At 57.5% G+C, this 16,102-nt stretch overlaps 1 protein-coding gene across 10 annotated transcripts in view; it reads left to right on the top strand.

Moving 5' to 3' along the window:
* Positions 1–16,102, top strand: part of ZMIZ1 (zinc finger MIZ-type containing 1) — a 231,882-nt gene that overhangs the window by 171,648 nt on the left and 44,132 nt on the right. The window contains exon 1 of one of the 10 annotated variants that reach the window (XM_033842285.2): positions 13,221–15,112. The exons of the other annotated variants lie outside the window; for them this stretch is intronic. Within the exon in view, the coding sequence (XP_033698176.2) occupies positions 15,082–15,112 (31 nt within the window). The 5' untranslated portion in view covers positions 13,221–15,081. Of the gene's footprint in view, positions 1–13,220; positions 15,113–16,102 lie in introns of those variants that run through there. 10 annotated transcript variants of the gene reach the window in all.

Below are 16,102 nucleotides of genomic sequence, written 5' to 3'. Positions count from 1 at the left end.
GGTGCCTCCCAGGGCCCAGTAGCCTTGAAGGAGTTGGGCTGGCAGGATAAGGCCCGTGGGTCCAGGCCTGGCTTCCAGCTGTCCGGAGGACTCCTGGAAAGGCACTCAGTGAAAGGAAATTCTCCGAGTTGGGGGACAGCCACAGGAGCCAGCGCGCTGTTTCATCTCACACCCCAGGGCTTGACAACCACTGGGTGCTGGGTGCTGGGCTTCGGGAAGCAGGACAGCACTCGGGCCCAGCCTTGGAGAGTGAGGCGGCAACAGTCTCGGGGAGCGGACTGCGTGCAGTGCGAGTGCAGGGGCAGCTGGGGCCGGGGGGCCGGGCCATGTGGCTTCCTAGGGATTTGTCTCCACAGGGGGATGTAGCTGAGGTGAGCGCTGGGCATTCCCAGAGAAGTGGGGGGGGGGGGGCATTCCAGATGGGGAGGGCGTGGCCCTCCTGTGGCTCCCCCCTATTAGAGGCTGGAGACCCTCACACCTCAGAGGCCCCCCTCCCCAGCCTTGCTCATCAGCATCTCTCCCCCTCCTCTCCTGTCCCCTCCACACAATGGTCCTCTAATCCTCTCTAAGCCTCAGTTTCCTCATCTGTAAAATGGGGGACTAGCACTCATCTCATTGGGTCCTAGGAAGATTAAAGAGCATATTCCAGCCACAGCTTGGAACACGGTGCTGGGACCGGGTCAGCCCTGAGTAAGCATGAGCTGTCCTTGCTGCTCCGTCATGGGTCTCCTCGTGTTTGTGCCAGGCCTGTTCCTCTGGGGACACATCCTCCTGCTTCCCTGCCTCATCATCTTCCATCACAGCCCAAGAGTATCCAAATGCTCCCCCGTCTCACCTGCTCCTGTGCCTGCACAGGGCTGCCTCTCCTCCCGCACCAGTGACCTGGCAAACATGTGGAATGCCCACCCCCCTCCCCCCAGCCTGAGAAACCCTGGAGTCAACAGCCCCCCACCCCACCCCCCAGTCTCCCCTGGGACCCTGAGAGCTCTTGGCCTCGGGCTCAGGACTCCCTCACTGCTGAGAGTAGCTTGTGGCTTCAACCCTCAGGTGTGTCTCCTTTTCATTTGCCAACGTCAGGTCCCCAAAGCTCCTGTGCAGTCCTGGGGAAGCCCCCGCAGGGAGGACAGACACCACCATCCTGGGGGGCTCAGGGCAGTGGCACCCAAAGCAGAGAAAGCCCCCACCCCCACTTTATTGGACCCAGGGCAGCCTTGCCACTGGGTCTCTAGTGACTTCTGCCCCAGGGAGACAGCCCAGCCCACGGAAGGGGGCCCCCAGAGGTCAGCATCAGGACAGGGAAAGGGTCAAGCGCCAAGCAATCGCTTCCTTTTTTGAGCACAGGCCCTGGCTTCTCCTGTCCAGGCCGCTTTGACCCTTGAAACAGGAATGATTCCTCCTCTCTCTCCATGTCTGTGCCCCGTGGCGCCAGTGAGCAACAGACGGGCCTGGTGGGGAAGAGGGATCATCACCGCCCGGCCTCCCTCCTGGCCCCACACCGGCCCGTGCACCCTGTGAGCCAAACCCCTGCAACCCACCTGCCTGGAAATAAGCCTCCCAGCATCGGGCCTGTCAGGGGCCAATAATCCTCTCGGAGCTCCGCGCGGTGCTGTGCCCTCTCTGAGAAGCGCGTGTGATGACCTGGATGAGATCTTTGTCCTCAGGTTACAGCCTCCGCAGTGGTGATTTCTTCCCAAGTTGCGGCATCCTGATGAGTGTGCGGTGCTCCCTGTGGTGAGGGCTCTGGCCCGGACAGACCCTAGCCTGTGGATGGGCCTGGCCACCCCGAGGCTGGGTTCGCTGGCTGCCTCCCTGGTCTTAAACACCTGTTACCTGAAGCCTTGCCGGCACCCCACCCGGGTGATCTGGAGCTTTTGATTCCACTCTGCCACTTGAGTTGCCTCCTCTGAAAACTGCGGGTCCCCTTCTTTCACAGGCCCGTTGCAGCAGCAGGAGTCCTGGAGCAGGTGTCCTGCCGAGGCCCTGCACGCACGCCCTCCACGCGTGTCCGCTCACTCATACACGCGCCTGTGCCCTCCCTGGGTTCACTGTGCCGTAGTTTTAGCCCTCGGTTTGCACGGGAATGTTTTATTTCTTCAAGCTCATGGCTATAGCTCTTTTGCGTTTGTATGTTCTGCATCCAAATGGGCAAAATTACACACTAATATGGTTTTTGTTTTTGTTTTTGTTTTTTTTTTTTGTGGTACGCGGGCCTCTCACTGTTGTGGCCTCTCCCGTTGCGGAGCACAGGCTCCGGACGCGCAGGGTCAGTGGCCATGGCTCACGGGCCCAGCCGCTCCGCGGCATGTGGGATACTCCCAGACCGGGGCACGAACCCGCGTCCCCTGCATCGGCAGGTGGACTCTCAACCACTGCGCCACCAGGGAAGCCCACACTAATATATTTTGAATGAATGAATGAACAAATGAAGAGCTGGCTCTGGGTGGAGCACTGTGGGGCATGTGAAGAGAGACAGGGTCCCTGCCCTCTGGGAGCTTAAAGTCCCCGAATGAAGATGGCAGCGCTGGAAGACACCCGGCTGTGCAGGGCCATACGTGGAGTGCTAGTGCGCCTGTTGCAGGGCGGCGGGCCGGCGGGGTATGTTGCAGAAAAGCATAAGATGGAACACTGGAAAATGTTACGTGGGTTTTGCCTCTGCGTACATACATCGTGTATTCTTGCGGTTGGACACGCGTGTGTTCGTGTGGACACGCACGGGACGAGACAAGTTGACCGATTATTGGATGAGTGTATGTGACGGTGTTCTCGTGGGTTTGTGTAGCTTCATGAACACGGGGGTTGTTGGGAGTGTCTGCGATGTGGGAGGGGCACCTTGGGAGCCAGATGGCTTATGTGTGTAAGAATGAACACGTCTTGATCCCTCTGGGGCGTTCAGGCGCCCGCACCATCCCTCCCTACCATGCTGGGCAGCCCCTCCACTTAGCAGTTGTGTGACCTCGGGCAAGTTACTGAAGCTCTGAGATGCCTCAGCCTCTGCAGAAACAGGGATGGTAATAGCAGTGACCTTGAGATGGCTGTGAGGACCCACCAAGTCCGTGTGCCTGGCACAAGGGATGTGTTTCATAAATGCTGGTGTTATGCTGGGGTAGGAGGGACGGTCCTCCTACTGGCCTGGGGGCCCAGGACAAAGGCAGTCACTGCGCCTGTCCCTGTCCTGCCCCTTCTCCCGTGCAGGCACGCCCTTAGCCCACTCAAACCAGAGGGCAGACATGGAGCTCTGAGAGGGGGAGCATCTCCAAGGCTCTAGGATGTTCTTCCTCCTCAGACGTGGCCAAGGGCATCTGGCCCAGCAGCCTTTCTCACCGCATCACTCCAGGGACTGGGGGAGGGGTCTGGGAAGGCTCGCTGGAGCTGACCCCAGAAGGCCCTTCCCATCCTTGGGAAGATGACTCTGGACCCTCCCAGACCCTCAGGAAAGGGCATTTCGTGGCTTCCTGGTGAAATCAGCCCAGGCTCTCCACAGCTTCCTTTCTGCCTGTCTCAGGGATGGCAGAAGAATTCTGTGAATATTCTCAGAGGTTCCTGCAGAGAGAGACTTTCAGATGGTCAGTGTATCAAAGCACTGTAGAGTCGGGACACTGCCGGGAAGTCACTCGCCTCTCAGGGCCCCCACTTTCCCCATCTGAAAAATGGGTTGGTTGATTCCTGTCTCCCTTGGCGTGGGGACTAAAGTCCAGGCTGGGTCTCTGAACCCTCACAGTCCCATCTCCCGGGCACAGCTCCTGGGCAGGGAGCGCCTCCCTCGGTTGGCCTGGCGCCTTCCCCCTGAGCTTCAGCTTCCTGTCAGCAGCTCTGCGAACGCACCTGGAGCGCTCTGCCTCTTTGGGGGATTATGTGGGGAGGGAGAACACCCCGGCCCGGTGGCCTTACCTTACACTCCCCACCGAGGGTCCTGACTTCAGGGTACTAAGTAAACAGGTCAGATGTTGGCTCTGAGGTCACAGGTGGGAGCAGGGAGTAAAACTTCTCTGATGTTTCTAGAGCGCTTCGGGGTCCAGGAAAGTGCTTCCACCTGTGTGGTACCATCTCTTCCCGGGGGGTGGGGGATACAGTCGCTGCCAACGTTGGGCAGCCAGGGGGGCTGAGGGCGGGCGGGTCGTCAGGGTGGCCTTGAGGCTCCAGCCCTGGCCTTCCACCCTCAGAGTGTGTCTTTGGTGCCCGCCAGAGACCCTCCTCTCCATTTCCCTGGCAGTGCCTGAGGCGGTGTGGGGTCCAGACCATAGGATCCGGGGCTTGGTTAGGGGCTCCTGAGATGATACTGTGACCCTAAAAGGCGATCCACCTGCTGATCACCCAGCATGCCCTGTGTGGACGTGCAGGCCTGCACACATGCACACACAAGCTCCTGGCCCTCTGAGGTCCCTCTCCATTTAGACAACTTCATTGTAGCTTAAATTCTCATTTTAGCCAACTTTGTTTTTAATGTTGAACAACTATCACTTGTTTGTATATACTTCAGAAGCAAAGTCCCCAGGGGAGAAGCAGTCTGTTTTCCTAAGCTGAATCCTGGAAGCCCAATTAGGAGTGATCGTTCCACTTCTAAGGTTTTCCAGAGGCTGCCTGGCATGCCCTGCTGAGCCCCTAATTAGGCAGCCAGGGCGCCCCAGTTCAGGGCCCAGCCCGGCTGGGGGTAGCCTGTTTGAGGGCCGGGCCGGGGCAAGTTCAGGGCCTGAACCCAGGGATGGGGAATGGTCCTCTCCTCCATTCAAGGAGGGCCAGGCTTACTGCCCTCCATTCCAGGGCCCTGGCTGTCTTTGAGGACAGCATGCAGGGAGCAACAGCAGAGTCGAGGCACCCTGGGTTTGAGGGAAGCCATCTCATCGGGTCTGGGTGGCCTTCATGCCCACACGGATGCTGGTGGGAAGGCTGCCGAGTGCTGTTCTTGCACTAGTCACTGGGAGACCACCTGTGACAGGGCCCAGCCTGCCTGTCACCCGTTCACTGGTGATTCACCTAGCTGATTAGAGAGCCCGGTCTGTGGGCCACCACGGTCCTGCATCACAGTCTATGTGACACTCAGTACCATGGGGCCCAGGAGAAGAGGGTCCAGCCGGGTGGGCCCAGGAAAGGCTCCCCTGGAGAGGGGAGGCTGAACCGTGAAATACAGAGGGCGGTTCAGACAGGTAGAGAAAAGGGGCATCGAGCCTGGAGGCTTTAGAAACCAAACACTTAGTATTTTAGGCCGTAGTCGTGATTTTCAGTATGTTGCCTGATCTCTTTTGCTGGGGAGGAAGAGCGTGTAGGAGAAAATAAACATATGCCTGCAGCCTAGGGGTTAGCTGGAGCTGCACACACAGCTGGTGCCTGCTCGCTCCCTGTGAGGCCTTGGCCTCCAGCCTGGGCTGGCTCGGCCCTGGGGTGCCATGGAGTGCCCGTGGCTGCCCTGGGAGGCGCTGTCCCTCGCCCAGCTCAGGCCTGTACCCTGCAGCCTCCGGGAGGTTCCGGTTTCTGCCCGCCAGGTGGGCGGCTCCCCCCTCCCGCCCCCACCCCCATTCTCCACAGCACACTGCTCGCAACACTGCCCTGCTTCTGCCACCTGAGCCCCCCAGGTGCCATCTGCCACCCTGTTTTCAGGCGGCAGGTAGGCGGCCTTAGGGCAGGGCGAGGAGCACGCAGGCGGATCCCAGATGGGGCAGGTAGTGCCTGGCCTGCTACCTGGCACCTGGGTTGTCCCCACCTGCCTAGGAATAGGTGAGAGCAGGTCTGGTAAAGTATGGGTGTGTCTAAGGGGTCCTCCTGTCTCTCTTGGCATCTTTGCATGTATGAGCTGTAGGGTCTGTCTGGCCCCTCTGTGTGTATCTGAACATCTGACCGTCTCTGTCTTGAGCCTGGCCATTCCCTAGGCATATCCCTGCCTGCCTCCCTGTGTCTCTGCTCCTTTGTGTCTCTCCGCCTGCACCTTGCATCTCTCTCTCACTGTCTCTGCGTCCCTGCCTGTCTCTCTCAGATCCGAGCTGGTGAGGGTGCCTTTGCCATCAGAGCCACCTCCCCCCACGTTGGGTTGCTCTGCTTAATTTCATTTTCCCGGGGCTCCAACTCACAGAAATAAATCCTCCCTCCCCACCCCTGCACTTTTTTGATTTAACAAGCCTGCTGCAAAACAATAGTGATTTCCGCATCGATCATAAACAGAAGTGATTACCATACAATTACAGCCTGAACCATCAGCCTCCATGCAATCACTGAGCCGCATTGTAAATAGGAAGACAATTGCCTGCAGAATTACCCCCAAATTGGTTTAAGTGGCAACAAAAGAGTGTTGGCATTTTGGCATTTGGGGGAGGGGGAGGGGGAGTGCTGGTGGTCCTGGCAGCAGAGGGTCCCCACTGCTGTCTTCCTTGCCTTTGTGGAGGTGACCTGCGAGGGCGAGCTTTCCCCCACCTCATTCTTTTTGCTTTAGTTATTGCTCCTTGCCCATCTTGGCACCGTTTGTTATAAACTCATTTATACTAATGTGTGAGTGTCTAAGCATGCCTTTGACTGGGAGAGTGGAGGCGGGTGAGTCTGGGGGGACGGGATATTCCGGGGAGGCCTCCTCAGCTCCCCTGATTTCCCCTCTCCCCAGCGCCACCTCATCTCTGCCTCTTCCAGGTCACTTCATCCCGCTAGGCTCTTCTGGCCTGGCTCCCACCCTGCGGCCTTCCCTCCCCATCTCCCAGCCTAGTGGTGGTCTCCTGCCAGGAGGCTCCTGCTTTCTGTCCAGGGCAGCCTACTCCCTCCTACAGCTGCAGCGTGTCCCCTGCATCCTCCGCAGCCTCCCAGGCCAGCTGGAGCCCCTGTGCCTGGCCTCATGAGCCAGGGCAGCCCATTCCTGGGAGTCTGCCAGCCACCCCTGCAGCAAGTTCCAGGAGGGGCTCGCAAAGCATGCCTCCGCTGACCTGGGCCCGCCCCTTTCCAGCCACTGGTTTCATGAGAAGTCCTCTGCCAGCAGGCCGTCTCTTGAATGTCTGGAGCCTGGACTCCTGAGCGCCAGCCGTTTCTGCAGGGGGCTTGTCTTTGCTTGGGAGGTGATTTCTCACCAGGGTCAGGCTGCTCTGAAGCTACCGGGAAAGCCTGCCCACTGGCACACTTAGATTCTATCAGATTTGTGCAAATCCAGGTTAGAAGTGCTTCTGCATGTTCATCTGATCCTTGCAGAAGGATTAGCGCGTGCTGGTGGTTTTATTCTCGTTTTTGACGGAGGCGTGATGCAGCTGGCGCCGGGTCACACAGCGCACCGGTGAGGGGTGAGGTCTCGGCCCCTACTGGAGTGCTTGTTTCTAGGCGCCATCTCTCCAGCGTTCTCAGACCTACAGGATGCAGGCTGGTTGTGGTGGGGTGGGTCTCACCTGGTCTCTGACCTGCTCTGAGAGCTCGGACAATACCAGTGATTTGAACAGGTCCCAGTGAGTGACACTTGCGGGTGCCGAGTTCTGCTCACATGTTCATTAGTGCCTCTCATCCCCACTACAGCCCTGTAAGGGATGGTCAGGCCCCCACTGAGAGCACTTGACTCACTCAGAGCTCAGGGTCCTGGTACGGAAACTAGTTTGAGGCATGTCTGCTAGCCTTCCAGCCTGTGCTACCCGTCATCCTGTAACGCAGAAGGCAGCCGGGGTTCCCCGGGCTCTCTCACTGGTCCAGGTATCACCGAGGCTCCCTGTCTGGTTGCTCCCTGCCAAAGTCTCGGGACGGGGCCCCATCTAGAGTTGGTATATTTAGAACCCAAAGTTCTGTCGGCTGCCCCAGCTCTGTCCTGCGCTGGGAGGGACGTCAGTGCTGCCCTGGGCTTGGCCTGAAGGGCTGGGGTGAGTTGGGCAGGGGCTGGGGCGACTCTGAGTTGCCCCTGTGTGCCTGGCACCCACCTCTTCCGCACTGACATTGAGAGGAAACCAGTCCAGAGAAGAAGCGGGTCAACATGGCATCCACACACCGTGGTGGTCCCCGCCTGCCCAGCCGACCTGCCCTCACGTGCCCCGTCCCTGAGCCTTTGCTCCTGCTGCATGTCTCCTGGGTAGCCAGGTGTCCGGTGGAAGGAAGGGGAGTTCAAAGGCGCAAAGACTTGCACTCAAGTTCTGTGTCTGCCACGTCATGCTTTGTGCCATCCTTACCTCTGAGTTCTGCTTCTTTTTCTTTATAACGGGACTGTGCCCGCCCTGCTGGACGACTGAACAGTAGAGGTGAGCATGTTATCAGATAACAGCTGCCGTCATCCTTGGCCTTAGAATCCAGCCCTCCCTCCGAGAAGGAGGGGGCCTACCCTTCAGTGAGCATTCGTCATGTGCAGAGCTTTGCACTGGGCATTTTAAGGCTGCCTGGTTTGATCCTTCACCACAACCCTGAAAAGACAGCCACCACTGTATCTGCGGTGTCCTACACGGGAGCCAGAGCCCCGTGTGGGCGGTCACACTTAGATTTAATGAAGTAACGTTAAATACAACGTAAAGCTCAGCTCCTTAGTACGGCAGCCACGTTTCAAGGGCTCAATAGCCACGCGTGGCCCGTGGCCCCTGTTTTGGGCAGCGCAAAGATAGAACATCTCCATCACTGCAGGAGTTCTGTTGGACAGGCTGCCCTGTGTTATCATCCCCTCTCACGGGTGCGAAGTTGAGGACTAGATCAGTGACACGTCACACTCAGGGTCCCAGCTGGAGGAGTGGGAGCTGGCGTGCAAGCCTGGGCCCCTCAGCTGTAGGACACACTGAGCTCTCCTTTGTTGCCAGATCTCATACCTCCCCACACACCCTCCGTGGGACCCTCAAGGGCAAGGACTGTGTTTGCTCTGCATCCCAGTGCCCAGCCTAAGACCTACCCCAGGGCAAGCATTTGGGGCGGTGTTTGCCGAGAGGGCGATGGAATGAATGACCCAACAGACACTGCCTGCTGAAACTTGGGGGCACACTTCATTCCCCTCCTCCAGGAGGATGCGCAGAGTCAACTGCTGAGGAGTGATGGATGGCCCCTCTCCCGAGATAAATGTGGCAGTCAAGGTAATCGGATTGTGTGTGACAGTCTCATTTGTAGGCGAGGGTGGGAAGCGCCCAGCCATGCCTCGCCCCAGCCGCCCATATTAGTTTAATCAAATGCCTAGTATCTAAATGACTGGGCCTCAGTGATAGATGATGTGAGCTTTGCTAAATGCTGTTGCCCTGTCAAACCCAGCTTCTCAAGGCCCTGCCTGGCTCCTGGGAGCTCTCATTTGTTTTTTCTTACCTGGTTATCTCTGAGCGGGGCAAGGAAGGGGGGCTCTTGCGTCTGTCTTAAATCTCTTGTTTTTCATGGAGGAGGAGGAAGAGGCTGGAGCTGGGGGAGGAGTGAGATGGAGTCACCTTCCGCCTCTTCTGAGAAGCCTTCCTGGGTGGCTGCAGACAGTCTGGGGGAGCCTGACTCCCCAGAGCCCCTGAGCTTGGGCCTCACCATGCACCGTGTGCCTTCTGTTTCGTACAGACGCTCCGCTCCCCTGTGCTAGCTAGCCTTCTCACTCTCTTCAAGGGGTATACCAGAAGTTTTTCCCTTTTATGTTGGAAAATTCTCAACTTTCCCCTTATGGTTAGTGGTTGTTGTGTCCTCTTTGAGAATATTCCCCAATCCCAAGGTCATGGAGGTATTCACCTATATCATCTTCCAGACAATGTATTATTTTGCTTTTTTTTTTTGGTCTGTGGTGTGAGGTAGGGATCAAGTTTCCGGTCTGCTCATTGTGAGCTCTGAGCTCCTGCTGTGTGCCCCAGACCAGGCTGGGTCCTCCGGAGAAACAGGAGGTAGAAAAGGCACAGTTCTGTGTTCTAGGAATGACGATCAGTTTGCGCTTAAACTTGTGCTCTTAAAAAGGAGGCTGAGCCCAGCATGTATAACACGCCGCGCTTTGTGTCAGGGTGGGGTCTGCCCATACCAGCCATGCCCAGGGCTTCTGGTAACGTTGAGTGTCACCTGTGTGTCAGATACTGTTCTAGGCACCGGGGATGTGGCGGTGATGCAGTCCATGGAAACCCCTGCACTGGAAAGAGCTTTTGCTCTTTGCCCAAGACCACACAGTGGGGCATCAGATGAGAAACGACATGAAAAGTAGAAGGTAGTAAGTGCCGCAGAGGAGGGTCACGGAGGGAGCCAGGTGGCGGGGATGGTACTGCCATCTGCAAACTGGAAAGGTCAGGGAAGCCCTCACTGAGTAAGCCAGTGAGGGCCGAACCACGTGGATATCCAGGGCAAGAAACTTCCAGACAGATGTTGCAACGCCTCTGATACATGTAAATGGTGGAATAACTCTGGAAGGAAAACCAAAGCCACTAGCCTGATTCCCCTGGCGGGAGGAACTAAGATGCGAGACTGGGGAGGGGAGACTGCATTTTTCAGGACATACCTTTTTTCTACTTTTGTATATTTTTAATCACATACACACCTTACTTCTTCAAAAATTACCATTGAAAAGTAAAGCAGGGAGGGTGGGGAAATGTTACAGTGAGGCGGAACCATCAGATGTACTAGCAAAACTGTGGCTTTGGAGGCCAGCAAATGTGGGTCCTGATCCCTCTTCTGGCCTCTGTCTGAAATGTTAGCTTTCTAAGGAGGCTATTTGTGCATTACTTAGGTAAATAAAAAGTCATTTTATTAATTAAAAAGCAGTAGATCCCACTCTGTTGATGGTTTTGGCTGGTGGTCGTTGGGCGGGTTCCTTAACCTCTCTGAGCACCCGTTTCCTCCTGGAAAATGGGGGTAGTGATCCTGACATCACAGGATTGTCAGGAAAATGAACAGAGAAAAAGAGTGTGTTGAGTTTCTGCCCGGCCTGGAGTTGACCTTCCCGAGGGCATGTCCTTGGATGACCTGGCCCTCTGCAGGGCAGAGGCAGAGAATCTATCCCTGTCCTCAAGTTCTCCAACGGCTTGGGACCCCAGGAAGGCCCAGGCTTTGCATTCCAGCTGCCTCAGAGGCAGATGGATTTGCTCTGGACCCCCAGGCTGATGGCCATCCAAGACCCTGTGGCCTGCTGGCCCTTCACAGCCCCCTCAGGATCCAGCCTGCCCAACTGGTGTCTGCTCGGCTGGGACCAGCTGGTCTTCACCAGCTGGTCATCTGGCTCTGACACCCTCCCTGCCCCAGTGTCTCCTCCTCTCTGGGCGCTGTGTTAATTTTTTCATGGCTTCCCTCAGAGGCAGAAGGCAGAGAGCTGTTTCCTGCAGGGAGAGAGCAGGCGCTGGGGGCGGGAGGAGGGAGGGAGGGAGAGCTGAGTGGTGATTAAACACTGCAGAGGCCTAAACAAATGACGGCTCCCTCCCCCAGCTGCTCTGGGAGAGAAACATGGAGCCAGAGCCGGCCTGAACTGCAGATGGCCCAGGCTGCTGTCTGCCCCCGCCTGCCTACTTGGAGCTGCCCTGGGGCTGCTTCCTAAGAGCCGCAGTGGTGCTGAGCCCTGCAGGAGCCAGCTCAGTCCTTAGGGCCACTGTGAGGCAGGCCCCGAGGCAGAGAGGGTTCAGGGCCACACCGCTAATGCACTAGGGAGTGGTAGAGCGGAGACGGTTAGGCAGGGGCAGTAGTAGTTACTTCTTAGAGTGCCAGCCTGAATGAGACGGCGCATGCGAAGTGCCCAGAACGGCACCCGGCCTGAATCAAGTTCTTGGTCCGCAGGAGCCACTGTCAAGGTCGCCCCTATTACACCTTTAGAACAGCTGGGTGAGATAGGTTGCCATGCGGGTGAAGAAACTGAGGTGCACACACCTACCAGGGTGTTGCCCGGGACCACACAGTCCACACAGCGGATTAAACCCAGGCTCGCCCACTTCTGACTCCCTGCCCGGAGTTCCTTCTCGTGGACCAACGGCGGGAAGAGAGTCAAACCTCCAGAGCCTTGAACACAAAGAACGGGGAAGTCAGCAGCGGGGTGAGAGGCCATCTGCCAGGCCCACGGCCCTCCTGGCCGGAGAGCTTGCGTGAAGGGGCGAGGGAGGAATGGTGCCCTCCCACTGTTCATGCAGAAAATGGCAACTGAGCTCACCCCTCAGTCTAGAGCAGTGGTTCCCAAAGTGGGGTTCCCCGGCCCAGCAGCAGCAGCATCACCCGGGAACTGGTTAGAAGTGCAAATTCTTCAGCTCCACCCCAGACCCACTGAATCAGAAACTCCACCGGGAGTGAGACCCAGCACTCTGGGTTTGAACAAGCCTTCCAGTTGCTTCTGATGCACAGGCAAGATCGAGAACCCCTGGCCTAGAAACCCAAGTACTTCTGTCCTGCCCCGGGGCCTCGCTGTCCAGGCCACAGTCACCCAGACATCACCCAGGTGTGCTACACTCTGAGTAACAGGTGCAGCCAGGAAGCAGTAGATGTAAATGGAATTCGTATAAATAATTCTTATTTTCATTGCAACAAGGCAGCTGGATATTGAAAGAAACCTCACAGAGAATCATTTCATCACATAAAGGAGCTTCTGCAAAGAGAAAACTCCTCTCTCGATTCCTGCCCCCTCCCCCCTAAGTGTTCTATAAATTCAGTCCCTATGTCAGGTTTTCTTCGAATGGTGTCTACCTATACATAACTAAAACGAGGAGCCAGCCTGCTAAAAGCATTGCAGATAGTCTCCAAAATACATCAGGGACCCCTGCAGTTTAGAAGGAGAGCCCAGTGGGGCAGATGGAGGCCAGTTTGGTGCTTTGGGCAGCTGGGTCATCCACTGCCAACCCCTGCTGGGCACCTGGAGGGGTCGTGCCAGCCAGGCACGGGTGGTTTCCAGGGCTCCGTCAAACATCCACACTCAGGGGTTCTCAGAAAAGGAGTGGAATGACCGATTAGGAAGCCAAGACATAGACTCCTGAAATGCGCGGCTCTCAGCTGCCCTTGCTAGATAAGCGGATAAGAGAGAAAACCCTGCAACACAGTTCTGGATAGGGAACCCACCGGAAGGTTGTCATCCCCCACAATGCGGGGTCCGGAAGCAGCATCTGAGTCTGCCACCAAGTGCTGCCCGTGGGGCCAGGTCATGTGCCCCTGAGCTGATTTCCAGAGTGACTGTAGGTGGAGTGGAGCTTTGCCTCCGCCTCTAAGCCACCTGCCCAGTGCTCAGGCCTCACCGCACAAGCCCAGAGTCAGGGGCAGGCATCACTGACTGCATTTCTTGTGCCGGGAACCTGAAATCCTTGGAGGTTACCAGGTCACTCAGCCAGGGGAAGCCGGGAAGGAGTGGGAGGGTTGGGGTCCAAATGGTTAGAGGCAGGAGAGCTGGGGGTCTGGTCAGCAGGTTTCTCCTGAACCTGCTCTTTCTCCAAGAACAGTGAGTGCCCTGAACCCACTTTGCAGTAATCAAGGGTCACCAGCAAAGTGCTGCTTGCCCCAAATCTCTCTTCTGCCCCCGTCACCACAGCACACATCCCCTTAGCCACTCTTAAGGGCTGGTAAGTTTTCCAGGTGCTTCCTTTATAGAAAGAAAGCTGCCCTGGGATCAGTCCGCACCTCCCTAAGGCTCTGACCCTGGCTTTACGAGTCCAGGCTGGGTGCAAGGAAACTGCCGTTTAAGGGTCCTGGGGTCTGTCACTGGCTCCTGGCTCCCACGGGAAGAGTCAAGGTCCTGAGATTGAACGTGGGGGCCGGAACGGATGGAGGGAGTGCTCAGCAAAGCCTCTCAGCTCTCAGACTCAGCCCTCTGGCCCTCCACAAAGGTGGGTGGTTGTGTGTTTGGTCTCGGGGGTCTGCTTGACCCTGGGAAGGGCCTGGCCTCACACCGACCACTCCTTCTTACACTGGGAGTGGGAGGACACAGCCAAACTGTGAGTACCCAGCTGGGAAGCCTCAGAAAAGTGAAGTACCCAGGGAAGAAATTGATTCCTGTAATCCCTCCTTAACCCTCGGGCTCCCTGAGAGGGGGCAACAGGCAGTAGTGTTTAACCCCCGGGAGAAACTGGCCACGGAGGAGAGAAACAGGCTGCCCAGGTGACCTGCTGGAACGCGGGGCATGAGCTCTGCAGGCAGGCAGACGGTGTGGCTCCCGTCTTGTCTTGCAGACGCACTGGGAGTGTCACGCCAGGGCCGGTGGCTTGGGGAGACCATCCTCGCCAGCCTGGGCCTCTGGGTCTCCTCTGTCCTGCTCAGGTGCTGCCTCGGAGCAAGGTGGAGGTGGGGAGACTATGGGCTCTAGGCACGCACTGCCCCCCAACCCCCAGGGATATTCTCGTCCATCCTTGGGTAGCCAAAGAGGTCAGTCCTGTTGGAACCCGTGTCCTTCTGACATATGGGGTGCAGGTGCACGGAGGCCTCCTGGCCTCGAGATGTTGTGGGCGTGGCTCGGGGCCCCTCCCCTCTCCAGCTATTAATGCTATTAATGCTTTGCTATCAATGCTGCATAATTTCCAGCTGAGATGGTCTAGAGCCCCACGCTCACCCCACCACCAGCAAATGTCCCAAGTAAGATGGGAAGATCCCGCCTTGGTCCTGGCCTGCCACCGACTCAGGTGTGTCCTGAGCCAGGTTACTTAGCTTCTCTGTGCTCGCCCCTTATCTTTAAGATGGGGGTTGTGACTTCCCCACCACCAGGTGGCTAATGAGAGTCCAGGGGGCAAGGGGTGTGTGAGCCGGCCCCCCATGGGGGTGCAGTACACAGTGGCAGCTCCCTGCCAGCTGGTCTCTGCAGACAGCAATGCTTTGGCCAGTGCCCCTATCCAGGCCCATCCCTCAGGCTGGCAGTTCTGAGGGGCACCCCCAAGAAGAAAGGAGCATTCTTTTTCTGATGGAAACACCCCCTTGAGCTTGTTTCGGGTGTATTTTCAGTTGAATCCGAGTTAGCCAGGAAGGCCCAGAGGGTGGTGTGACCTGGACAAGGAATTTTCCAGGCTGGGATTTTCCTAAAGTCCACGGACAGGCTCAACCCGTCTGACATCTCTTGGGTCGCTCCGCAGGGTTGAGGGACGGCCAAACTGGTTTGGGGATCAACCCTGCCAGCAGCAGCTCTGAGATCCCCCAGAGTTCACTTCCTAGGGTGAGTTCACAAGCTTGGAGACGTCCAGCTCCTGCCAACCCCACCAGCCCTGGGGGACAGGTGTGGGAACACTGGTGGAGCATGCCAGAGGTCCTCTCCTGCCGGCCCAGACCATAGGACCGCAGATGGCAGGATCTGCCCAGCACAGAGAAGCAGGTAGGGCTGGGCGGGGCAGGCCGTGGGCCTCCCTGTGAATCCTGGGACCAGGCGCCACTCATCTGGTGGTCACCCTGCCCGTGAGGCTTGTGTGTGGATGAGGGGGGCAGGCAGAGATGGAGAGGAACAGGGTCACTCGGCCAAAGGGCCAGCAGTGGATCCTTCCTTGTTTTGACTTTCTTACCCACGGTGATGGGACGTGACAGAGCAGGCAGCAAAGTGTGGGAACGATCTAGAAAAGCCAGAAGGAGCTGAAACTCAGGACAGCATGCTGCTGCTTCTGCTGGTGCTGGAGCAATGATACGGCTGTTTTGCAGGAGAGCGAGATTTTCCCCCAAGGAAAACATCTTTGGTTTTATGTTCCAGGGGTCAGCTGTCAGGGCCACCAAAGTCCAACCTACAAGCCCCCAGGGAATGACATTTCCCGTAACCAGAGGGAAGTTCTAACCCCTCAGCTGCCCAAGCTGCTGAGGCTGCAGAGTCCTTCCTGCCCATCTGCCCACCTACTGGGCCCTGTCACACCTGCGTCTTGCGCACACCGGCTCTTGGACCTCAGCAGATCCACTTGCTGCTCTGGGCTCAAGGCCTTAGTAAATAGGGTCCTTGGGCAAGGTGAGAGCTCTGGAATCCCTTCTGTCTATAGCCCACCCTGGTGGGGAGGGGGAGGGTCTAGGATGAGCAGCTCATCCCACCCACGGCACCTGCAGGATTGAGAAGGGGTTGAGGCTGGCTCCAGCCTCGAGAGACATGAGCTCGCTGTGAGGCCAGGGCCGAGTCATGGGGCAACAGACTTCAGAAAGCACAAGCGCTCACCCCGCTTTTACACAGGGTCCAGAGAGGGAAGGAAGTTACCTGAGGTCACACAGGAAGTTGGTAGCAGGCCAGGGACGATGCACTGGGGTGGTGCTGATTCACGGGAGTAGGAGGTGGATAGGAGGCGCGCGGCCATCTCCCGGGGATGCGTCTGCTCCCAGGTGACATCCTGACTGG

Source organism: Tursiops truncatus, chromosome 16, assembly GCF_011762595.2.
Source record: "Tursiops truncatus isolate mTurTru1 chromosome 16, mTurTru1.mat.Y, whole genome shotgun sequence".
Taxonomy (NCBI): domain Eukaryota; kingdom Metazoa; phylum Chordata; class Mammalia; order Artiodactyla; family Delphinidae; genus Tursiops; species Tursiops truncatus.
This window is presented reverse-complemented; position numbering and strand designations above follow the sequence as displayed.